This window comes from Gymnogyps californianus, chromosome 2 (genome assembly GCF_018139145.2).
Source record: "Gymnogyps californianus isolate 813 chromosome 2, ASM1813914v2, whole genome shotgun sequence".
NCBI lineage: Eukaryota > Metazoa > Chordata > Aves > Accipitriformes > Cathartidae > Gymnogyps > Gymnogyps californianus.
Genome location: NC_059472.1, coordinates 137,634,550 through 137,661,928, shown reverse-complemented (window position 1 = coordinate 137,661,928; position 27,379 = coordinate 137,634,550). Strand labels below are relative to the sequence as shown.

The 27,379-nt window shown below is 36.9% G+C and overlaps 1 protein-coding gene across 1 annotated transcript in view; it reads right to left on the bottom strand.

Moving 5' to 3' along the window:
* THSD7A (thrombospondin type 1 domain containing 7A) overlaps positions 1-27,379 on the bottom strand; it is a 205,966-nt gene that overhangs the window by 31,525 nt on the left and 147,062 nt on the right. The window contains exons 11-13 of the mRNA XM_050891559.1: positions 24,924-25,027; positions 14,626-14,820; positions 10,990-11,253 (exon numbers count right to left, since the gene is read on the bottom strand). Coding sequence (XP_050747516.1) covers positions 10,990-11,253; positions 14,626-14,820; positions 24,924-25,027 — 563 coding nt within the window. The remainder of the gene's footprint in view (positions 1-10,989; positions 11,254-14,625; positions 14,821-24,923; positions 25,028-27,379) is intronic.

Below are 27,379 nucleotides of genomic sequence, written 5' to 3'. Positions count from 1 at the left end.
AATACACAGAGCACATCCTGAATTTGAGCACTGCGAAACTACTGTTTACCAAATGTATCTTCCTTAAAATGGCTAGAATGTTATTAGCTTGAATTACAAGCATGTGTACTAAATACCTCTTGTCATTTGATTGATCAGCTCAGTGATATTGTATGAAAGGTACACTGTGTTAGACAAAATATATTTTCGAACATCATATGACAGAGGTGGTGACATAGATTGCCCTATAGTAGTAAATGCAAAATTGATTACATTTCACCTTACCTGACTTCTCTGAGTGAGTCTTAGAAATCAGATGCACCCTATCTCAGGGCCCCATCCTACAATGAACTTTGATTGCATAAATATCAAACTCTGCATCTTCACCAGAAATGAACTTTTAACAAGCCCTGTTAGGTGCTATACAAAACCATATACTCATACAATCAAGAAAGTACTGAATGAAAAATGACAACAACAAAGTTAAAAGAAACAATTCCCTCCAAGCAATAAAATAAAGTGTTTAGTGATATTTATTGTCTGATAGAACTAAGTGAAGATTTTACTGCTCTATGAATTTTCCTGAGATTCTGAAATGCTGCCTTTACTTTCAATATAACTTCTAAGTAATTTTTTTCTGGAGAAACCTTTCTACTATAATACAACTATGCCATTTAGCATTTTTTAAATTTCTGCCTCTGTAATTAACATCTGGAAGAAACAAATTCAAGTTGCTTTAAATATATTGTACATCCTTAAGTAGGTAACTTTAACTGGTACAGGCTTCTTCAGGAAGATTTTATTTTAAGGACTTCAATAAACCTCTGAGCTACTTTAACTTTGTCTTAATTAATCTCAAAGAGATCTTCCCAATCTGCCCCAGTCATGGAAAAAGATTTTCTCCAGGATATCATGATATTTTGGGACTTGGATAACTATAGCATGGGAATACTTCATAGCCTACCAAAAGGAGCCTGAGTGGAACATGCTAAACTAAAACGATTGACAAATTAGAAACTATTTTGCTTTATTTCCCTTCAGCTCATCCAAACAAGGACAATAAAGATTTTTTTGAGATAATGAGAATGTTAGCCAAAAAGTTCAACAAGATTTTTAGAATCTTGCAGACAGACGTGGTATCAAATACATTATATTATATGCAAGTCCCAGGTAACATTTTAATTACACTGAGCTATAGTTCAAGTGATTCCATAAAATATCAAATAAAACCATACCACTACAGCCACCTTTTTTCACACTATCTATGAAATATCTACATTGAAGTCAGCCACTAAAACTGCTTTAGCATAGAATGCAATAAAGCCAGAACAGCATCGTATTACAGATATAGTGTCTTAGTAAGAGTTACAACACGGAAAACTACAAGCTTACTTGTATGTTAGTGCATTTTGGAGAAGATGCAGTGGGCCAGCTGACATTTCTGACCTACTTTATAATGAAAAAATACTGAACTGCAACCTTACACTGGGTTCTTAATCCTACAAGCTTCATGGAATAGCTTCTGCTCACCATATAGCTCTTTCCTATGCCATCTCTAGGATATCTGGCCTATGATGCTCTCCTCTCCCTCCTTCCTATTTCCTCAGAAAAGCTGGCATCAAGACCCAAACTCCACATGTGAAAATTAACCAGCTGAAAAAGAAGAATGGAAAAGACACATGAAGAAGAGAGCAAGAATGAAGTCAGTCACTGAAGGCATTAAAAAGAACCTGTACAAGGTAGGAACGCTTGGAGCTACTGGAAATGTGGAACATTTTTGGAGAGCAGAGAGAAAAACACTTATTATTACGCAAGATGCAAGACAAGCATAAAAACCACCTAACCACTGGTATACTAATGTTGTGGTTTAACCCCAGCCAGCAGCTAAGCACCACGGAGCTGCTCCCTCACTCCCCCCACTCCCAGTGGGATGGGGAGGAGAATCAGGAAAAAAGGTAAAACTCGTGGGTTGAGATAAGAAGAGTTTAATAACTAAAGTAAAATATAATACTAACAATAATAATAATGAAATATAATAATAATGATAATTGTAATGAAAAGGAATATAATAAAAAAAGAAGAGGGAAAAAAAAGAAAAAAAAAAAACAGTGATGCACAGTGCAACTGCTCACCACCCGCTGACCAATGCCCCAGCAGCGATCCGCCCCTCCCGGCTAACTCCCCCCTGTTTATATACTGGGCATGACATTCTATGATATGGAATATCCCTTTGGCTAGTTTGGGTCAGCTGCCCCGGCTCTGCTCCCTCCCAGCTTCTTGCACACCTGCTTGCTGGCAGAGCATGGGAAACTGAAAAGTCCTTAGCTTAAGATAAGCGCTACTTAGCAACAACTGAAACATCAGCGTGTTATCAACAGTATTCTCACACTAAATCCAAAACACAGCACTGTACCAGCTACTAAGAAGAAAATTAACTCTATCCCAGCCAAAACCAGGACAACTAAGAATACTGGATAAAAAATAGGTCAAGGACATGAACAGAATAAAGGGATCCAGAAAGGAGTTTCCCAGCTTCCAAGCCTTCTCCAAACAGAAGGAAAAGAAAATAAATGAGTGAAGTTACTTTTCATGGCAAAGAGTCAGAAGTCATAACAATAGAGGAGACAGAAGACAAAAGAGAGACTAAGGGGGAATAGTGGAAAGGGTAAGAAAAGACAGGGAGAGGGAAGAGGAAAATAAATTACTCAGAACATAGTCAAGAGAATTGTAAAGACATACTGCATAGGGATAGAAAACAAAGAAAGAAGAGAAAAGAAATAAACATCCTGCCAAAAGTAATATCTTGGTGAAGCACGAACAGAATGCAATGCCCTCAAGAGCCTACTTTGGTATCTCCTGACCAGACAGTGAAATGTAATGAAGAATGTTCACACAAATAAAAATAGAGGACAAAGGACAACATAAAATAGAGGACAAGAAATAAAAAGACTGTGGCCTCTGATTTGCATTCTATAGGTAATTAGCGTGTAGAATGAAAATGACCCTGTTATATCCGACATCAAAAAGTTTTTGGCATATTCATCCCTTAGCATCTTCTTTTCCTCTCAGGTGCCTCACTATTTCGCTCAACAGACTATTTAGCATTTAGCTGTGCCACTGGACTCCCTTAGAACCCAGGCAGAAGCAGACTTCAAATTGCTTGCAGATATTTCTTTAGCCAAGAAAGAAGACTGAATTAAGAAAAAAAATTCCTTGTTGCAAATGACTTGTTCGACTCCATTTACTACCCGTCTAATGGTATTTTTCAGAAAAAGCTTCTCTGAAGCATGTCATCAGCTCAGATGCCTTTCTGTGTATATGATGTCAAGATATCTTTTAGGGTGATTAAGGATGATAGTCTCCAGAAGTTTATAACAATTGCCCCTCGAATCCAAGAAATGAGATGTTCAGGAACTTTGAAAAGTTTATACTCTTTTTTTTTGGTTGTTCTTGTTAAATTTCAGGTGCTTGTATTTGTAAACTTTATCCACACTGTAAAAATTTTAGCAAGTGAGAAGAGAGCACATTGTGTTATAGAAAAAATACATAGAAAACATAGAAACACAGAAACCAGAAATATTACATGCAAATGAGACTGGTGATGCAGACACATAGTTTCTGACATGAAAAAGACATGAATGAGCCATTTTTCAATTTTCAGTCTTGTTTCCACTCTGATCTAATCATCCTTGAAAGGGTGCCCCTTGTGTTAGACAGTGTAAAATCTTATTAAAGAAACAGTCCTCTAATGTGTGGGGGTGTGGGAGTCTGTATGGTGGAATATCACACAATTATGTCACACAGACAGGTTGTGTAATATAATTGCAGCAAATGTCATGCTAGAGCCTTGAAGTTTAAAGAACAAGCAAGAAATTACCAAGCTAGAAACACAATACATGCAGTGAGAAGGAAAGAATGAGAGCAGTGAAGCAACTGTGAAGAAGAGCTGAGGAAAAGCGTGTGAACATGAGGGAGGGACAGTGAAATAGAAGACCAACACTGTAAAGGCTGAAGATATGTTCTCTGGACATCAGCAGTTCATGTTTTGCCTGCTGTTTCTCCTCCTGACTAAAGTCTTTCGCTGCATGCTTCCTGCAGCTCTTCTGTCTCGCCACAACATCTGAGGGATGTTGGAGAGATGAGACCTTGGGATACTGTGGTACAGAGCATTGGCCCTGCATGGTCCAGAAGGCTATTGGAAAGAGACGTTCATCTCTTTAAAGCCTATTCCTTTTCCCAGTGCAGTAGTTTCTCAATTATTTCAGCTCCCATCAGCTGAATTTCACAAGGCTGTGAAATGGGCAGTTGTCTACTATGAGCGAGAACATGGCTATTCTATCATTAAAGATTTATTACTGAACCACAATTTAACAAATGGCTTTGAACCACTAGGAGTATGAACTGAACTCATTATTAAAAGGGAAAGGTTTACTGTCCCATTGCTAATTGGCTATAAAATCTGGACTCCTAGAACAAAGTCATTAACAGATGTGATGGATAATTTATAACGGAGGACTTTAATGGACTTCACACTTTGTCTAATGACAAAGCAGGTTAAGTAGGTGGATATAAGATTTTTCCCCACAAACTGCACCTGCAATGTGTAAGAACAGACTGACTACTTGAGTTGAAGGGTGCAGACATAAAGAACATCTTAGAAAGTGTTTACATGAACTTTTTTGTCCTTAGGACTGACAGAGTTATGCTCCTGCTTTCATGACTACAATGTCATGCTATATTTCCAAGGAAAAAACTGCAATGTCAGAATTGTTTATGTTCTTTAACACAGATTTTTTTCAAGGAAATATAAAGTTCTTGGATCTCATCTTCCAAGCCGCAGAAATATACAATTATTTGCATTTCACTTGTAACAGAATATATGTATTTCTTAAGACTATTCATATTTCTGCCTAGCCATGGAAAGATAGATTGAACTCCATAAGACTTTTTTCTTTTTTTTCAGTATTACCCTTCAAAGTCTCAAAACGTGAGAGCAATTGTTAATGCTTAACTATCTTCTGCATCAGCAGTTCTGCCTCTGGTGAACTAACTACAGGTCTTTGAATTGATGGATGACTGCTTCATGACTGACGTCCTGTTGACAGGGCAGATATGGTGGCACCATAATGCAGAGGGCTAAGCTAGTATTTCTGGTGCAGGGCGATAGGTAGCATGTTCCTAGAGAACACACAACAGGACAAATATGGCATCTTGTATATATTAAAAAAAAAAAATCTTAGAAAAGATACAAGCTATGAAACAGCAAAGTATCCTAATAACAATTTGAGAACCTAAGCCTACTACCATACCAGATTAGAATCTCCTATGGGAAATATATTTATTTTATAATAAACACTCAACAGAAAGTCTCAATTAAATTTTAACACTCTGCTATTTTTTGTTGGTAAATTTGCATTGCTTCAGGTTAGAATATTGAAAGTGGAAAAAAAAAAGGATATTAAAAAATCCTAATAGTGGGTACAGCAAGTTCTAACTGACATCCTGGACCCTGTAGACTCTGTTATAACATATGAGATTTTACTATCGCACGCATAAGCAATTAAATACAAAATTCTTCGATTCACATTGATACTCCTAGCAGCTGTTGTAAAAGTATTCACTGATACGCAGATATTCCTCTCTAATCCCCCGCATAAGCCTTGTAGCCATGGAGGGCTTTGTAGAGTCAGCACAAATCAATGCATCTCATTTAATTAATGCTAAAGGGGGAAATAATCTCACACTAATAAGGCAGCAGACAAACTATCCTGGACTGGTTAACTGTGCCTAAGGTCTTAACAGTAAACTGACATGAATTAAGAAGGGTAATACGACCTATATAAAAATGCTGCATCTGTCTGCCATGCTACTATGTTTGCCTTCACTACATGCACACAAACATAACCACTGCTCAGCTTATGTGGGTCATGATTCATAATTGATATATGATGGAGGAAAACTAAGTATTGAAGAGTAAATAGTGTAGTTCATAAGCATGACAGTGGCCTGCTTTTGATTTGTCGCCATGAAAATTCCAAGGTACAGTTTAAAGGGACTATGACGAGACTTTCAATTTTTTTCACAAATACACTGAAACAGATTGTTGGCAGACACATGTCATTATCCACAGAGCTCTAGTATGCTAGTGATGACAGGGATAAAGCTATGAAAACAACTGCTGCTTTTCTAATGGAAAAAACCTCTCACACTTGACTATCAAGTGAACTATACATTTTTGTATTTCTCCGGTAAAATTACCTATGTAGTACTGAAAAAAAGCAGGAACCAGAGAAAGGGCAATTTATGTGTCTTCCATTAAGGAAAACAGGTAAACAACAGCTCAGTTACCACTTCTAGCTGACATTACCACATCTGGTGACAACTGTCAGCTGTTAGCTTCTGCCCACACTCTGCCGAACTGGTATGGCTGAAAAATACCAGCAACAGAGTATTTCAAATGGCTGCTGAATGGTGCTAACTCTTTCACCAATAAATTTAGCTCAAATGTGAAACAAAATATTTTGAAAAGAAAAATCAAAGTATTAGGCATATATAATACTGAAAAAGCCCCACAGATGAAAATAAGAAAAAAACCACCTTGTCCTTCTGCAGCTGAAACTTAGGTCTATTTTCAGCTGTTAGTTTGGGATTTCTTTTGAAGCATCTGTTAAGCCACAGAAAGCTAAGGACCCTCTTCAGAAGGACTCTGCCCTCTGCTTCTCCTGTGTTGTCACCTAGCAGTAACAACAGATTTATTTAACCATATTTTGCCTTTCCTTTTTTGTTACAGTCACTCCTGTCTTTTTGAGAAACTTGTTCGTACTTGGGACTTTATAACTGCACCCAAAATTTCAAAGATTATCACAAGAATCCTCTTATGGGTCTACTAATTTAGGGCCTTCCTTGTGTCACACCCTTCCTTTAGCTCCTCGGTGTCTGTGAAACTGTTAGTTAACTCTTCTCAAATCTTCTGAAAATGAGATGTGTCAAGCAGTAGAGACAGCTCTGAAGTATTTATTCTTCTGCTCCTGTTTACCTTTTCTTTTCTGAGTAAGTCAACTGAATTGTGATTATAAGCACACAACATTTCGCAAAACAAACAGCTTATGAATTTTTTGGCACTGCAGAGCAGATCTGTCTTCTGATTCCTCCCACTCAAAACAGCATGACTTGCAACACTAACCTGTTCGTGGCCTCATAAATTTACACGGCAGTATTTACATAAAACTTTTGACAGTCTCGCAATTTGAGTTTCTTGTGGCATTTTAGTATATCACACAACATATGCCATGATATATTAATAACATCAGTGTGGGTGTAGTTTGTCCATCTTGTCAGATTTAGAGGATGTTGTCACAGGTGAAGAAGTACAATTATCCCCGTTTCCCACCTCATGATTTCATAGTGTCAGCAGATAACAAAAGTTCAAGTAAAAGCTGGACACCACACAGGAAACATCTTCCCTTAAATAATGGTCTTGATTTCTCTCCTAGTCCAAGCTAGTTCACCAAATCATATCCCATAAAAACTGCGATTACATACTATACTACTTGGAAAAGAAATAAGACTCACAGGAACTAACAGTAAAATAGATTTCTGAATAAAGCAGATAACATAGCAGACAAACCTGACTCTTCTTCTTTGGATCAGTTACAAAATTAGTGAAAAATTCAGTGTTATAATTTCCGTAGGGAAATAAGCAACTCTGTTAGAATTTACAAAAATAACCCAAGCAGGCTTGAATTATGAGTCCTGTCAAGTTTAGCTTGAAAAACTAAAAGCAGATTGATGGGAAGCTACAAGACACTTTTATTTGCCAGCAGGTGGGATAACTATTGTGATACCACAGAAGTCCCTTGTTGATTTGGCATAATATAGCTTTTATGTTTGTTCTTAAAGAACAAAAAAACCCCCAGCACACTGAAATCTAGAGATGATGCCAAACTGAAGAACTGTCATACACCAAGGGCATGAAAATAACAAGAAAAACATCATAAATACTGGCAAGATATAAAATAAGATTTAACTGGCAAAACAGCAGTTTATACACGTTGAGAAAAATAAAACAAATCATCAGAACGTAATCCATGAATACAAAGCAGATATTCAGAAAAGGCAGTAAACATATACAGAAATTAGATTGAAACATCTATATCATTTGTTCTAGCCCCCTTGTATCTGCAAAAGTACGCTAAACCTGGAAAAATGCTGAAGGCAGACAATAAATTAGGTAAGCCTTAGAAATAATCTGTACTATGTGTATGTACAACACCCATCAATAATAGATTTTTGTTCTAGAAGAGCTACTGGAAAGGAAACCATAATTTTAGTGACATATTCCTTAGCATCAGTTTAATTCCTTACCATCAAAGTCAGGTTAGATACCTCATTCCCTGTACACTTGAAATTCCTGTCAAACAATTTTAGGAAGTGCAAGGAATGCAGTATTAGTTCAACAGTAATGTCAAGCTTCATCTGCCCAGGCGCTACACCATGGACCAAGACAAAGGTATTCTCTCTCTCACACGGAACTGATGAGAAAACACACACAGATACCTTGTGCTTCACTATCAAAAACAGATAATGAAACGGGGGGAGAGGGGGGGCGGGAATCAAAGAACCAGACACCTTAATAAACTGATCTAGAGAGAAAGAATTCAAAACAAAACAACCCCAAAAACCAAAGGGTTCAGGCTTCCTAACCTATAATAGTAATGACTCACAAACATTTCCAGTTTACAAAGAGAGCTAAAAGAGACTTCAAATCTCCCATGAGAAAAATGGGATGGAACTGTAGAAAGAAAAAACAAAACAAAGCAATGCTATATTGTGTTTTGGGAAGGTTGTCTCTGGAGCGTGCTAGTGGTAATAGCATGTAAACGGTAGCCCTGGCTATAATAGATATAATAACAAGATACTGGTAGTAGCTTTTCCACTGGATTATTATTCATTGTGGTCACTGTGAGTGTAGGCGACATTCACTGATAAAATCCATTAGATTAGAAATTGTTATCACGAAGAGTTATAACAGGGTAAACAAAGATGGTTGAGAATATCCTTTTTTTACATTTTTTATTCCTCTTTTATACGTCTCTGATTCTTGCAATGGAATTGCACCTCAGCGTGCACTGCCAGGGCTTGAAAGCAGCTACATCCATGCTCGTTCTACACAAAGAAAGAGTTCCCACCTCTTTTTGCAAGCTACTTCAGGCAGCACATTACCTACCACATACAACACCTACAATCTGCTCTTGAACAGACAGCTTCTTCCCTCACGTGTCTTTCCGTGGCTGTTGACACAAAACCTGACAGTCCCCATTCTTCAAGTCAACAAAAAGTGACTGGCAGTAGGCCATCAGTCCCTCTAGTTTCCCATGGACTTAAGTTCTTTTATAATTTTCCACTTTTCAAAGGTCACTCTGGACTAAATGCTGAAAGAATACTAATTTCTAACATAGTGTCACATATAGTTAAAGTTTAAAAAAAATCAGTAAAGAAATAGGAAAAAGTTTCAGTTCTGTATTTTATAACAGTGTCTTTTGAACAATTCAGATTGTTCCACGACTCTTTTTTCAGCATTCCCTACCAGCTTTCTGAGGAGCTTTCTAATTCCCTCTGGACAACTACCCAGCCCAGGCAGCTCTGTGCTCACACAACTGCTGGTCATTAGAGGTAGCTGCGTCTTTCGGTACTACAAAGATGGCAAGTGGTCCTGGTCACGCTAAGCAAGTGTAGCATGTCCTCTTTAGACTACACAAAAGAACAAAAATAAATCTTTGCGGACCTCAACCCAGAGCAAACAGCTGAGAACAGAACTAAAGAACATTCTCAGAGTAGAAAGAGAGATTTTCTGTCCCATGAGAGTTTAGGATTCAGACTTTGTCATTCAGATGTATTTATACAAATTTATCTTTCAGTATGAGCTAACTACAGCAAAAGATGATTTTGAATAAAAACAGACACGGGAGAAAATTCTTCACAAAATTATCTTCCAGCTTTGCTTTGAGGTATTAAGCTGAATGCTCACTTTTCCATCGAATCACAAAGATATGCTACAGCTTGGCTTGATACATTCAGTTTCTAATTTATCATAGCTCTAAACAGGAATTAATAGTGCTAATTAAAATCCCCTTAAGTCATTCAATTTCTTTGATTAGCTATTTTAACTTTATCCAAGTAAATAAATGAAATTTCTGTTATCTTAATTTAACATTAGAAAGTAGAATACATATATAAATTACATTGACCTTTTAATGGCACTAACATCCAGCTTTTCATACCAATAGCTCAGATACAATTTTGCACTGCAAGTGCGAGAACAAATGAACACAAAAACTCCAGTGATGTAAATTAGCACATTTCTGGCTCACTGAAAATCAGAAAGTGCCAGTTTTGATCCTAACACTGTAGATGCATCCACTTTAGGAAGGAACACTGTTCCCTCCAGGAGCAATGTGAATACAAAGAATATAAAGTCTTTAAACATCCTAGTTTTCCACATGACAATTACACAGAGAAAGTGGTGTGTCCTGTTGAACTCAGGTCAATACATGCCTGTTAAGGTGCTGAAGAGCAAATCGTAGAGATAAGGCTATTTAAGGAGATTAAAGCTATCTAAAGAATCTGTGGAAATAATTTCAGCCTTTCCAAAATAGTCCTCTGCTGTCCCTCTTTATTTTTTGAGGATCTGACCCTTCTAAATGGCTTTATACTCAAATTTGCAGGTACAATGATCAGGAAAAACAACCAGATCTCACTTTTATCTATTAAAATACCTAGTTAGTAATTTATCACGATTTTACTTTTAAATATTGCACTGTAATAATCAGTAAAAATTAAGTTTACTGTTTTGCAAGTCAGCAAAGACATGTGCTGGGTTTGAAGGTATCTTGGGATAAAATGCAGCCTAAGCAATAAATATTAATCTGCTAATTCTACCTGTACACATATTATGTTAAATGAAACAAAGCAGATAAGTAAACAGATTAAAGAAAAGAGGTTTCTAAATACCGTGACTGTTGCATCGTGATGTTTCCACAAGTCGATTGTTTTGGTCATAGCATGCCATGGCCTGGTAACGATAGCCTTGTCCACATTCCTTAACATCTCCTTGTACCTTCATTCCCAGCAATACTTCCATCTTACCCTCTGGTAAAATACAGTCTGACCAATTTCCCACAGGCTGAGCACTGTACTTGTCACACGGACAAAACTGATTCTCAATCAGAGGATACAACTGAGAATTTTTGCATTTGTCTCTTTTCTTACTTTTTCCTAGAAAGAAGAAATAATTATTTTAGAAAGTTTGTATCAGTTTACATCTCCCCAAAAATTTCATTTAGACTTCTGTAACAAGTGCTTGCAATCAAATACATATGCCTAAAACAAGTTACATTAATCTTTATTCATTTAGGTTAATGACTTGAATTTCTGAAGTAATGGATGCCTACAGTTTGCACAAAGGCAACATCTTTTAAAATAAAGCCATATATTTATATTTACTTTGGATAAAAGTGCTTGGGGAGTACAGTTTGAAAAAGTTAGCAATTAAACAAATATACCCTTTTCCTTGTATTTCATCAGCAGTGTGCAGTCCAATAAAAAAAATTTCCTCTGGATAAAACTTTCTCAAGTTGAAGGAAATTGCAGAAGGAAGTAACGTGCATCTTTGCCACAGTAGTACCTTCTTTCAAAATGTCAAAATCCTTTAATTTCATCACCTGTTATCATACATTTGTTAATAATTACCATTCTTCCCCTCTAATGGAAAAGCTCCTTCTGTGAATTTGTTTCTTTCCAAATCTCTTCTCCAACTGGAGCATAGCCATCCACTCACCTTCCACTTCCCATTAAATCTATTTTTAATCTTCTCTCTGGTAAAGTTTGCTCAGTTTTCCTTTCCATACTAGACAGCTCATATATATTAATGTAGAAGTCTTTGCAAAAGTAGTTTTAAAAATGCTTGTTACTTAGATACTACTGTAAATGAATATTCTGTAGTATTTTCCTTGCTATTCAAAACAAGGCACTGGACACAATTTTGCAGCACCCTTAGTGCTTGTATTTACTACTGCCTTCATTTAGAATAGAAAAAAGGTACCTGAAGAAAAGTTTATCTTTCTTTTGACAACACAACTTCATACTAAAAATACACTTCTCCTCCTCTTCCTCCTCATTTTCACCATAAATAATTATGAGTTCACTCCAAGTCAACTTTATATGTTAGCCTGGGTAACACATTGCCACAGAGAATACACCACAGCACATATCACAGTCTTAGCAAGTTTGAAGGGGTAACTTAACTCAGGACAGGGAAGTATCTCAAAGTGTTAATAGCGTGGTAAGAGAATCTGTTCTTTCTTGCTTTGTTTTTAAAATAAAAAGAAATTGTTAGGCAGGGTTTTTTTCCCTTGTGGAAGCAAACCTGGCATAAAGTTCACTGGAGTTATAAGACAGTCACAGCGAGCCTTCTTGAAAATCATGAATTATTCATTGTCCACAGGTTTTCGGATATACAGGGGGATGGAGCAGGGGATAGGGTTTGGATCCTATCACATTCTTTCTGAGGCTGCTAATGGGCACCCCCCTTAGCTAGCTTTCCTCCACCACAGACAATATAGACTAATTGGCAAATAGTGCTGTGACAGAGGCCAAGTCTCACTCTTGAAGTTTCAGTTATAATTTAGAGGCAGAGCATGGTTTTTCCCCTTCATTTCATGCAGAAGAAATTAAAAAAAAACAGATTAAAAAAGTTGAAGAAAAAAATGTTTCAAAGTAGAACAGTGTCCATCACATGGAACAACGAAAAGTTTGTGGCAAGGGGTTGGACATCATTGGAAAACCTTTTTATTCTGTTAACTAAAACCTCAAGAGGTTTCAAGGGACACAAAGTAAGAGCATTCTTAGTTATGTCAAGAAATAAGGCCTAAAATTAAGCAAAGTATTGCCTCATGTGGTGATCTGAGCTGCTGGATGAAGGCAATGGAAGAATGGAGAACACAAAGAACTTGGAGAGCAAACACTGAGCCAGAGAAAGGACTGGCTTAATCATAAATCTGACATTCAAGACTGCAGCTAAGAAGTTCAAAAGAGATAAACCAAAGCTTAAGGCTGAAAATGATGATCTATAGCAAGAGGCTGAAAAGCACTCAGCTGCCATAGTAATTCTAAATGCACCAAAACATCATCTGAGAGGGAAGTCCTGGTGTAGCCAAGACCAGAAATAGGAAGAGGAACGCAAGTGGGTTAACACCTGATCCTGTTAAGGAGACATGATTGTTGATTGGTCTGTCACCAATTAAAAAAAAAAAAAAAAAAAATCCACTTTCACTAGATTTTCTATTAAAATGTTTTCTATTGGAAGCTCCAGGGGAATTTCAACAAGATTTTTTTCCTCAATTACAGTTCAGTGTAAAAAAAACAAAACCAAAGAAAACAGACCCAATTCAATCTGGTGAGAATTCAATCTGGTTAGACAATGCCAGCAAGATACAGCTTGTGCATGGAATCACGGTTGCTGAGGAATCAAAACAAATTGCAGACCTGCTCCCTAAACTCTTAGCTGAGAAAACACCCATAAATCAAGAAAATACAAACAATTAATAGGGTCTGTGGCCACTCTGGTTTTCATTATCAGTTTTCCAAATCTAGTTTCTTGTCTTAGTAGAATTAAACTTGTTTAACCTTATTTGGGACTGAAAGTGATTTGAGAGTGATGTGAAGAGATTTCCTACCCCAGGACTTCTCTGAGTGCCTCACACTACCTACATCATGTTAAAGACCCCAAGGTCTTTGGCTTTTTACACTGTTAAGCCAATCAGTGTTTGTGAGTTACATGCTTTTCAACATTCACTAAATTGTCCAACATTTGCCTGAAAACTATCAGTAAAATAAAGTTTAAGCAAAAAAAAAAAAAAGCTTTTGAAAAAATATTTTCATATTTTAAGCTGTAACTCAGAGAAATTACTTGAGAGTGTAACCTCAAACATCTGTCTCTTATATTTGTTAAATGCTTAGCACAAATAGATAATCTCAAGGACATAATTCTGTACAAATGATAAACCATAAACCAGTAACCTTCCTGACCTCTTTGTGCACAGAAGCAGGGTGCAGAATTAGGGTTTGGAATAAACACGGTATGAAAACCTTTTAAATAGCAAACAATTGTGTCCCTTTTGGTGAAAAGATAACACAGGGCTCAACAAAAATGCAGGTAAAGATTTTTTTTATTTTATTTCCTTGGACTGGATCACATTGCTGGTTAATTATGCTGCTTCACATTTTTCACCTCCCTACAACTACAGACAATGCTGACTTACCTGTCAGGAAAAGAAATGGTCTGCTTTGCAGTTTACTATGTGCGCTCCATTTAGAAGAAACCCTGGCCTCCTATGTTCTCCCATCTTCTCTCTAGCCACTCCCCCATGATCAAGATCTGAGACATATGGCAGGAGTTTGTTCTCCTGAGGGGTTATTTTTTTGTTCCACCAACAGTATATAGAGCATGACAGTGACACTGGGTCTGCTTTCTGGCACAATGACAAACGTTGCTTGCTTGTCATAAGGCAACCTCAGAACAATGCAGGTTTTAATCAAAACAGTAGCAATAATTAATAAAAGATGCATTATTTTTCTGGTTACTCTTACCGACAAGAGTACGTTTTCTTGTCCTGACTCCTCCACAGTCCCCATTACAGGAAGAAAACTTTGACCAGTTTGTAAACTGACAGTCATCTTGGCAGGGAATTTGGCACGTCTGTGTTAAGGATGGTAATGGGCCAGAGTATTTAAGGCACTCACTGATGTCAGCCTGTCCTCCGTCTTGTCTGCGACAAGTAATTGCTGGAAGCAAAAAGGGATGGAGTTGAATTCAGCATTTTTTTCATTAATGTCTCTATTCAATTTAGTAGGTCTACAATATTCTACCATAAAATCACATTGAAAGCCCTGAATAGCTATACAACAACCTAATATTTGCAATCAGTTATACCTTGAATGAATACATTTCACATTTTTTACTTCTTTGAGATTCTGTTTAAATTACTATTTATCAGATACTAGGGCAAATCTTACAGAAAACTGTAAATATTATAAGGGTTGCACCATGTTATCCACACCTGTTATACCACTTTTCACAGTATCATTTTTGCTACAGATACAGCCTATAACTCAGACATTAAAAAACCTGCAATACCATTTTAAGTAGCTGAATAGTGTATAAACTATAAAGTTGTATCAGGAGCAAGTATTTTAGAAAAAGGGATAGACATAAAATTTAGAACCATATTTGAGTTCTGGATACCACTTAACCACTCACAACAGTATTGCTGCCTGATGTTCATCAGCAATTTTTAGTCTTGAAAAAGGGTTGAAGGACAAAGCATGTTTGCTAGGGGTGGTGTATCAGCCAATAGGGGTACAACTTTTTATAACAGGATAGCCATGTCCTGAATAAAAGCTTCTTACTTATATGAAAAAAAGAAGTTTCTTAAGAAAACTTCAGGTGGCACAAAAGGAAGCAGTTGGAACATAAGGATTTACAAAGAATAGGGCTGTTTCATTAACATAGTCTTTAACAACGTCCTATTGTTGTTTCTCCAAAAAAATGGATATTTTTTTTTAACATGGTTGCTTATCTATTATTCTAACCTAAGCCTCAGTAAATGTAACTTTATTTCCTTGCCCAAAACAACATAAAACTTATTACGCAGTAACAATATTGGAAACTTCTAGTTATTTGTTTACACAATAGAATTACATTTATGCTTCTTGGCGTCTGACAGCACATAGTAGATGCAGTATCTCATACTGACTGTGAAAGTAATTGGGGTCAGCAATTGTTGCAGTAACATTGCATCCAAACAGAATATATCATTCTGTATGTATATGAGGGAATATCATGTTTTATATTACACTCCACTCCATAATTTAAGCATAGCACTTCAGTTGTACTGACAATAATTGTTTTATTGGTATGTGAATTGAAAAAAAAAATGTCAAGTTTACTAGCCAAACTATTATGGCATAATCAAGTTCAACTGTTGGAGAAAAATGAGGTTTGAATGCAAAGTTTCAAAATAAAAACCAAAACTGGCTATGAGTGACTATTTCCTTCTGGAGGAAAAAGGAAGAATAGTTAAGGAAACTTTTTTTTTCAGATTGCTGTAAGGTAATTGTAAAGGTTTAGCAACCTACGATTTCTGAAAAAAGCTTTCTTGTCTGACAGTTCTAAACTAAATTTCTGCCTCATGATGACTGTAGGAAGCTGAACTTGATGACCCACATGGTCCATTTCAAGCCTGTGTGCCTACTAAAACATATCCAAAGGTCCCACATGAATTGTTTTTGCCACACGTCTGTGGTAAAACACTGTGAATGGGAGGGAGGTTTGTTTTTCCAGAGATGCTAAGCAAACAACTTGCCTGATCCTTGACTGCCCTTTGGAGCAGGGCTGCCAGCAGTTTGTAATAGGCTCAGTACTGCATTACGTTGTGCTTATTGGGGGACCGACCAGCTGTACATTGTCTAATACAATTATTCTGTCAAATCCTATTATTATTGGTGTAGTTTACATGAGGAAACCCTTTTTTCTTCAGAAATAATTATAGTGATTCAATGAGCAAAATCAAATATCTAAAAATTGAAAATCCATACAACAACTATTTTAAGGATGTGTTAACTGTACCTACCATAGGACTTATAAAATTACACAAATATTTTGGAAAAACACAAGTCAAACCAGTATCTTCCAATACAAGCCTAGGCTATGGTTTTGGATTCTTGTGCGATACTCTTCTCTGCTAATAACACACATCGGTTTCCCCAAGGTAAAAACACAGTTCAGACTGGTTCTACCATATGGAAATTCACAGAGGTCAAGCCTAAATCCTCTGTCTTGAGTTTGACCTTGGCATGTGCATGCATCAGCAAAACTAATTGCATTACCTTCACTGCATTCTCAGGGAGATATAGGCCACCATTTTTAGCAATGAAAACTATACCTAGCCAAGGGCTAAAAGATGGTCCACTGATTAACCCAATAACTTTTAATAACCTTCTTCAAAAGTTTAACACCCATTTTAGATACTGCCTCTCCATCTAGTCCTTTGATAGGCCATAAACATTGTTCATTGACGAACATTCTTTCTTTCTAGTTAAACTGAGATTTTCTAAAGCCAATATTCATTCCCTCATCTTTCTTGTTTATTAAACATTACTCCGTGGGCAGATATTCACTTTGTCGTAAATTTTTTCAGACTCATATTAGTGCATCTAATTTACATCAAGCAGACCCAGGTGAGAAGCTCCCCTGAGGATTAACACTTTGGTTTTTTTCCAAATTAACTGTCAGTTGTTCTGTAGCAATCAAAGCAGGAAAACTCTTCATTCCTGAGACCTAAATATTTCACCTTAATAACAACACAAATTAGGGAACAGCTTGGCATGCTAAATCAATTCCTGAATCTTAATTTTCACAGTGCCTGTCCATAACTATTCAAGTTACTGCTAGTTGACAAGACCTGGATGATTCGCTCTATGTTCCATTTTCCTATTGTTATTCTACAGATACAAGTATCAATTTGAAAGGTTTATACTCCTTGTGACTGTTGAAGAGTGGGTATCTTTCCATTACTTAACACAGGGATTTTGACAACTGTATACATTCCATTAATCCATTATTTTGGCCAGATAAATGTCTTACTTGACATCTGAAATGCTCTTACTGTTAGTGGAGTTACTTTTTCCACTCACAACCTAATTTGGGCAAACTCATCCCCTGCCTCTCTGATCAAACCCATGGTTCTTTAATTATATTCTGTAAAAGTTGCTGATCAATGATCAAATCACTATACAGAGAGGTGTCTTCAACTACTATAAAGCCATGCAGTGCCAGACTAATTATTTTGCCTATACAACCATGTTATATTTATTACAGACATTAGCAGTAAGTGGAAAGAGCATGGTTCTTCTATTATCGAATTTAGCCCAAGTAATTGTTAAGTGAAAACATAAAACAGGAGTACGGCTAACAGAAAAATCAAGTTTAACATGGAAACAATTCACTTACAAAATTGTTTTGGTATTTAACAATTATTATCTCCCAGAAGAAAGGTGTGAAATAAATAGCAGTCTAAATTTTCTAGACAAGAGACTTTGATGTAATTAAAACTTTATCTGATAGCATTGTTTCTACCAAGGCACAGGGGACTACAGGCTAATATATTTGTTGTTGGCATAACGAAACACTAAGACTGTATTTTAACAAGTCTTGTTATGTGTGGGTTTATATACATGTGGGTTTATATACTTGCCAGTGTTACCATCATTAGTATACTTCACTGAGATTTCACTGAGATGTGAGATTCAGTGACTCCTACATCTAAAAACTGAAGTATTTTATAAATGAACGCGCTCTACGTCCTTTGTTTTACAACACACTTGTGATACCATTTTTTCAGTTGTTAAGTATTTTTAACAACAAAAATATTCTCTTTCATTTCTAGAAAGGCAAGAATTATTTCAGCACACTATTCTTACATCTACTATCAATGCTGCCTAGGCTATGATTTCATCTATGTTTATTTCTTTTTCTGTGGGACACGGCAGACTAGACACTGCATGAAGAAATGTTTCTATCACAAAGTATCTTAAGCAGGAGCTCGTGCCAATAATATTGTGAAAATACAAGCCTGAGCGTTCTTTACGCACCAAAGAGAATAACAATGTGTTTCTGCCGAATAAAGTTGTCTGGCGATTCTGGCTTGTTTTGTCACTAAAAAATTAATTTCTAATGTAAATACTGCTCTTGAGCACTGTTGTCCAAATTCTTACTTAGTACAAAACCTGACGCTACCCATTGTACTTTGCAGTGATTAAAATATGAACCAGGCAATAGGGCACTCTCATCTGTTAAGTCTCAACGATGTTAAAATAGTAGTTTATAGCTCCATGAAGGAGCAGCACTCCTTCATGATTTTCTCTCCTTTCTTGGGCTTTCAATAAGGTCACAAAAAACCCACAAGAGCAAATCCCTCCGCCCCCATAAGCGATGCCCAGAGAGGGAGACTGCTGTCCCTGCTTAGCCACAGTGAGAGGAAAGGGCTTTTGACCACTGTTCTGCCTCCAAGCCTCCCCGCGGCTCGTGCTCATGGCCATCCTGGGAAGCTTCCTCCGACTCCCCTGCTCCACTGTCTTTCAAATAACTCTACATACACCCTGCGAATGAAGAATAGTGAGAGCTTGGGATCAACTCTTTAATAATGGCCCGTTACCAGCGACATCAAGTACAGCTACTCAGGTATTTTCTCTGACAGCCAGGTTACTTAAATTTCTGCTTAAATTTTACAAATAACCTTCCTCTTGCTATTACAGAATATGCTGACAGATTTCACAATTTTCATCCCATTCCTCCTATAAAACTCTGAGGAAGATTTATGGTGGCAAGGACTGCAGGCTGTGCATCCTTTTGCAAATCTCTTTTCGGTCACTGGGATAGCCCTTACCATGTGCATTCATCCATATACATCATGATGTGATTAGGCTATTGCAGTTTGGGCACTCAAGCTTCTCATCTGCTGCATGTCCTCGTCACTAGCGTTGGGATGCAGTCCAACAAGCCCTACTTAAATCTGCAGAAGCTACTGGCAAAACAAGCCTTTTTATTAAGTTTCCTAGGCTTTCCTATACAATTCAAAATGGATTTGAACTGTATTTCTAAGTTCCTTCAGAAGTCACTGGAGCTGAGGTTTACCGACACAGATTTTTTTTTGAGATATGAGCATAACATAACACATACCTGCCTAAGTTGTTCACAATTTTAAACTTCATATATTAATCTATCTCACTGAGCAGACCACTACTTTGAAGTTATCTATGTGCTAATAAATGTCAGCCTTAAAAATACATAGTATCTCTTAGCACACCCTAGCTGGAGCAGGTTCCTCTCACATTGAGTTTTATAGCCCACATCCCATCAAATACTAGTAGCCTGGCTTTATCAAGCATTTACTCTCTTGTTCCAGTGTTCGTATTTTTTTTGGTATTTTGTATCTGCCAAACCTCTGTGCCTCTCCCTCCTGGGTTTCAGGTGACTCATCAAGACATCTGGTCAATTTACTCTTGTTAATTGAGAAACAGCTTATGAAAATAAACACAACATAAATTGTGTTGCAGTAAAATATGGCTTTTCTCTACATTTCCTGTTCTTGTTGGGTAGGGTCAAAAGGAAGTTTCAAACTCCTTGCTGATGCATCCATAATATCCTCTCCTGAGGGTTTTGAACAAAAGACAGTTAGAAGTCCTAAGTTACTGCAATTCTAGAATACATCCCTGCCCTGCTTATCCACTGTTAAAAGGCATTTTACCAGTGATAGCAAATTTTCATTCATCACAGAAATTCAACACAATTGTCACGACTCGCTGCCTTGTTCAAATAAAGTTCATGACTACAACAATGAATTTGCTGCTCAGATATTAAATGCTACTTTACTATGCTTAGGTTTAGATATAAATACCTGTCCGTCATTTGCATGAATAATTAACAAACATTTTTCTTCAAAATATTATACAGAAAATCTTTCCTTAAAACAAAAACCAAAAACCACCAAACTCTTTTATTCTCTTTCCTCTGTATTGACCCAAGTTCTAATTTTGTGCCATGTTCGTTTGAACTGACGTGATTTGTAACAAAACCTTCATTATACAAGACAGAAACAGAGCTGTCTTTAACAATGAATCACAATTCAAAATTTTATGATTCACCCAAGTATCTCTTCTGCCAAGGAAGACCGCTGTGATAAAAAAAGCTGAAGAATGGAAACATGAATAGTACAGCTGTGATACAAAGCAAGGCATGCATATGCTCTAGTTACTCATAGACTCTTAAGATCAGACACCTAACCAGTCATTTTTAATGATTTCTAACTTATAGTTTTTCCTTCAGATTTAATTATCTTTCTAACTAAAATATGAACAGTAACAGATGCCTTTGTTCAAAATAAACTGCTAATGAATGCATAGTCAGATGTGCCTTTTCCCTGGTGTACATTCCTCTTATTTCTTATTAATGCATTTGCTGATACGTTATGTGTTACAGTGTTTGTGCGTAGGCAATCAGATCAGAAATAGGACGAACTAACAGCACTGGCAACATCCCCTTGCACTGAAAAAGAGGAACTGAGAACTGTTCCCACATACAAGAATGCAATTACTTGCTCTACTGAGTATCGACACAAAATGAAAGGACAATCCACAGGAAACCAAAGGGCTGAGATTACTTCTATGAGATTATTGTTTCACTTTGTCATCAAAAGTAAATTACCACAAACAGATGAATGAATGTGTGATTTCTGCATTCATGAGCATCAGAAATTTGAGAGAGAACTCTTTTTCAATTGAAAAAGAAATGTTGCTATGTCTACAATTTTCACAGTATGGTAAACATTTGTACAGAAATCACCAACTAACAGTTAAATATACTGTTCAAAATATCTGTATTCCAGTATCACATTACAAATGCAGTATCAGAATGTTATACCAAATGGATTTCATATTTCAGTGTTTAGCATTTCCTGATTTTGGGGTGGTTAAAAGGACTTGTACAGTAGTAGCTCAGTCTTTTCTGTATCTACATCACAAAATAATCTTTAAATAAATTATTTATAGTACAAAATTTTTAATAACATATTATCATGCAAAGTTTTCCATAGCCTGTAGCAACTTTATTTACGAGAAGCCAAGTATGCAGGAGGGAGCCAAGAATTAGCAGGGAGAGGGGACAAAACCTCTTCCAGAGTCTTCCTTCAGAAACTGTTGAAATCTTTCTAATACTGTCCCAGCCAGAGCTCAGTCAGGCAGATGCTTGCTTTCAGGTCAGCCTCCCTTCAGAGAGCACCTTGCATGAAATCAACTCTTGTACAAGGGACCAAACAAAATAACATGCATCACTGAAAATTCACACATGGCTATTTTCATGGCAGAATTTGAAATGTAAGAGGGGAAAGGGAATATGTTAATGCCCTGTGTAGGAGATAACCTATATAAAACAAATAAAACACACTATCCATGTTCACAATGCAATTTTCTGAGGTGTGAAGTAAATAAAACTTCAACTGATAATCTCTAGAATTGCAGAAGTATGTTTTCCAAAGTGAAAGTTACTTTTATGCAAAAATTCAACTTTTACTTCCAAGTCATATTCATTGTAAAGGTGTTGAAGAGACCAGAAAATATTTTATTTTTCTTAATCTAAAGAAAAGCTGTACTAGTTTTAGCTCCTACAGAATATCAGTTTACATTACTGAGCACAAAAGTAAAAGATATATTCAACACATTGTCAGGTATTAAAACACTGAGACTTTATACATAACATACCTGTGTTCAAAACTTACATTTTATGTTAATTGACATCATTTACATCAATGGGAAAAATATTGGGCCAAAAAAGGCTCTGTATTTAATGCCTGTAACTTTCACCACTGCAACAGGCTAGACAATCTTTAGATTAATATTTCGATACTTGGACTGTGGCACAAATACTCTTTGGTTATCCAACTTAAATAACTTCCTCTGTGAATTCTACAGTAAAATTTATACATTGGATAGACTTAATAAAAAGCAGGAACAAACAAAAATCTTCCCTTTCTAACAGTTGATCTCAGAAACATTTACAGAATTCTACCAAAATCACCCGCATTCTTCAGGCTTAGCTGCTCCCAGGGTTCTTAATTAATGATTGCTCATCCTACCACTTGACCACGTTACACTAGAGAGCAACTTCCATTATATCTGCTTGTAGGAACCAGACTACTGCTTGAATAACATCATCCTTCACGAGATCAAACTCAGTGTAGTACCAGAGGGAAATTCTGCCACTCTATTTTACCAGATTTGAAAACTGTATGCCAGTAATTCCAAAATCATGTATTACTCTGTATGTGTATGTACTGCACATTATTTGAGTTACAGTTAAAAAAAAAAAGAAACTCTCATGACACACAAGAATAATAAAAACCACTCTGCATGCACTACAGTTAGCTATCTCTCTTTATTAACTGACTTTTAGGCAAAGTCAAGAGATTTAGGTGCTACCACGCAAGTACAGAAGATAACATTTTGTACTGTCTGAACTCCTACCATCAAAGACAGAAATCTTATTTTCTCAGTGTGTAATCTGAATGTATCCTCCAGAGCTGCTAGAAATATATTGCATTAGTGATAGACCTTCAAAAGAATTACCACAGTCAGAAGTCTTTTGTATTAGCAGGCAATACCTTCAGGTTTCATTTTGTGGTAAGCCCTAAATTGATCTACCGTAACACTTTCTGAGTAAGTGGTAGGAGTTACTAGCTTAAGATTTATTCTATGACTTTTTAAAGTATACCATAGCCTCCTCTAATACTGCAAGGAAGTTAATGACCTGAACATTTCACTTCTGCAGTTAGCAGTGTCCTTGCTCAGGTATTCCACAATCTGCTGAGCCAATATTGTTTTAACAGATAGGAGTTTGCACTCAGAAAAGGCAAAAGAAAGAAACCTTTCTGGAATTCAGGGTTGACTAGTAGTTCAAAGCAATCCAATTACTGTAACACAGTAAGTAGGAGCTGCAATTATTTTCATACTGAATTTATTTAATGCACCTAAAAAAACCTTCCCCTGACTATACTTAAAAGTCACACATACACAATTCTGTTAAAACCACAAAATTCTCTATGAAGATAGGTGACGGTAAAGCTGGATTTGGATGCAAAAATTATTTGCTATTAAATGGAAATGGTGGAAGAATGTCTGGATCATTGGGCTCAAAGGGTCAGTGGTTTTGAAGTCCAACCAGCAGCTGGTTAAGAGCGCTGCAGCTCAGTGGTTAATTCCAGGGCCAATTCTGTTTAGCATCTTTAACAGCCTGTACAGAAAGCACCCTCAGCAAGTTTGGGGAGAACACCAGTTTGAGAGGAGCAGTCAATACCTACCTGGAGGGTAGGGCTGCCATTCAGAGGACCTTGACAGCCTGGAGAAATGGGCTGGCACTGAACTTTAACAGTGTAAATGCAAAGTCCTGCATCTCTCTTGCTCCCATTGTTCTCTACAACTACCTAATTCGAGGGTATAGAGAAGAGAGAGTCAGACTGTTCTCAGAGATATATGGTGAAAGGATAAGGGGCCACAACACAAATTGCAGCAAGGGAAATTTCAGCTTAGATATTAGGAAAAAAAAATGCAGTGCTAGACTGGACAAACACTGGAGCAAGTGCCCAGAGAGGCTGTAGGATCTTCATCCTGGGAGATACTCCAAACATGTTGAGACATGGCCCTGAGCAACCTGCTCTAGTCTGGGTGGGATCTAACTTTGAAACTGGCCCTGCTCTGGGTAGAGTGTTGGACCAAGGGACCTCCAAAGCATCCTTCCAGCTCAAAATTATTGTAGGGTTCTCCAATCCTAAATTTTCAAACAAACACAGGGAGCAAAAGTCTTATATTCAGTCTAATGGATATACCCATAAACATGTCTTCACATCCTCACTACATGAAAAATGTCACATTTTCACAAGTTAATTTACACAACCTTTTTCACAAAAAGAAGTATGTAAAGTCACCCATCCCTTTCGTTTTGTCTTCTTTTTAAAAACATACTTTCCACAAACACCTCTGCAAACTTGCTTCAGGTAAAGACGGCAAAATAAACTGAACAAACAATACCATAAAATTAGTGACTAATGTGGTATCTATACTTAGAAATAAATTAACACTGGTATTTTATGAATAAAACATTTGCCAAATACCAGTTAGGATGCATCCTACCATACTAGCATTCACTATTTTCCTTTGCTGATGCACATAAAGATAGATAAAATTAATGTTAGGTTATAATGACTAAAATTTTAGGCATTTCCCACACCAGTGCAGCTATAGATTTCTGAGGAATAAATGACAGAAACAAAGGGTCTAACCTCTTGCTTGTAGCCCAGGTCCACAAGTCTCATGTGCTCCTGGACTGTCTTGGCGCACATACCATGGTACTAGCTGGCACCTGCGCCACTTGTGGGTCTTCCACCTGAAATGAGGAAGGAAGCAATCAACTTCAAACAATCCATCTAAACTGGTAGCCATCAAAACTGAGGCAGCACAAGAGCTAGATAGTATTAGAAACCACCGTAAGCTGTTGCTTATTATTACTAACTGGTCACAGACAATTCACAACAAACAGTAACAATACCGTAAACTTCTCCCTGTTTCCTGTTAATTTTTTTGCTCCTTTTAGGATTAGGCCATTAAGAACACAGGGAAGGAAGGAGGAGGCGAAGGAGGGAAGAGAAGGCAAACCACATATATTTTCAAGGATTTCAAAGTACAAAGGTACATTAACACTACCTAACAAATAAACAGTGAATACAAACCACAACATGAGGATTATACGTTAATACAAAGCATTAACACACTTATACAAGATGTGAGAAAGAAATTTCAAAGAAGAATACTATACAAAATAATAAAATTAGATGACTCGAATATCCATTTAACAGAAGAACTCCTTTGCTATGGATTTATACCTGAGCATACTTAGAGTATTTTACTAGTCAACAAAATGACATGCTAAAATTTGAAAAGTGGATTTAGCGAAGTGACACTAACATCTCATAAAAACAACATGGACCCATTAAATAAGGATGAGTTTTAAATACTAGCATGCTCTAATAAACCTCCCCTCTTTCTCACCTTCCCTTCCTTCCTTTCTTTTTTCCACCTATCTCAGTGAAGCAAAGATGTGTTGAAGTTTCCCAAATACACTCCAGAGATAAGACTTCAGGGTTGATTTCTGGTTCATGCAGTATTGGGAGTGTCTTTTGGCAGTAAGTACTGTCCAATATAGGTGTTAGTGCATTTTCCTTCTTTCCTCTTCCCCAGGTCTATTCTTCCCCCCATCCCTTAGGCATGACTTGCAACACAAGAACAAATGGAGCAATTCTGCCTTGCTTGAAGCACAAACAAGTCTTGGAGTTACAGACAAAGATGAGGTCAGATGAGCAAAGTCTTAGGATTTTTGTTTTGTTTTCTCAAATTTCAAATTATATGATTACAAGGGTAAAGTTTTCACAACAAACAAACTCCTTTGCTAAGCTTCATCTTCCAAATACTATCCCAAAAGGAGAAATCAGAAGCAAAAAGGAACCCCAGCTACAGCAAAGTATTGGGACAGTGGGTTTAAATGACTGCTAGGGGGCCTCAGGCAATCCCAGAGTACCTGGGGTCTTGGGTAGCTGAATGGCAGCACCTTACAAATGTGGAGCTAACCAAGAGATCCAACGCAATGTGAATACGGACACAGACCATATCAAAATAAAACACAGACAAAAAGAACTTGCAAAAACAAATTGATAACAAATGCAACATTGTGCTGCTTAAATTGTTCTATCATTAACATAAACTGCTACAAAACTTTTACAAAGTTCCCTTCTAGTGCTGCAGAATACCCTAGGCCTTAAATATAACCAGTCCAGGCAAGTTTGGTTATTGTCACATGCCTGAAATAATCCACAGTTGTCTGAGTTACTCAGAGTGGGGGAAAAAAAATGCTACGTCCACAGCTCAAACCATCAGCTGCTCTCATGTTTAAAATTATCTCAATGGTTTTGCACCTCACGTTTCATTGCAACCTGCCTCTGCGGGCCAGTATCTGAACTAAGGCATGAGCCAAGCTGAGTGTGAGAGTCCATCTGTCGCAGTATGTGTATAGGTCAGAAAGATGCTAAAGGAAATATACAGAAAATGTGTTTAGTATTAGTTTGTGTCATGAAATGTAAATGACCTCATCTACCACTCCCTAGCAAATCTTCTTTCTTCTGCTCAGCACGTTGTCATGCACTAGCTCAGGTAAAATTTGATACCGAAGAAACTAAAGAGATGAGGAGCAGCCAGCATTTTAAAAGATAAAACTCTGACTCTGGTATTGACTAGAAAAAGTTCTTGAGCTATATTTCTCTGATGTTTGGAGTACTCATTTTAGTAGCTTCCCAATGGTCTTTTACATCCTTTCATATCTTTCAGTGACATACAGTGTGATCTCCTAATGAATTTGCAATGATAATTCTTACCACATGATGAAAGCAACACATTTCTTTAATCTCAATTTGTTTTCACTAAAATAAGCTTAAATTCTATTTGTACCTCTGCAGCAGAGAGTAGTTTCATGGAAATTAGCAGGTGGAGAAACAGAACATTGGCTTCTAATAGATATGTTTGATATTTATTATTCATCCAAAAAAAATCTCCTTTTTTTTTTTATTTTGTCAAGTAAATCCAACCAACTGCATTAGAATTTTCTAAACTTTGCCTGTATCAACAGCCAAATCTTGTTGTACGTCTAGACCTTCCCATGCCACTTGGATACTACAAAACTGCCCCAAAA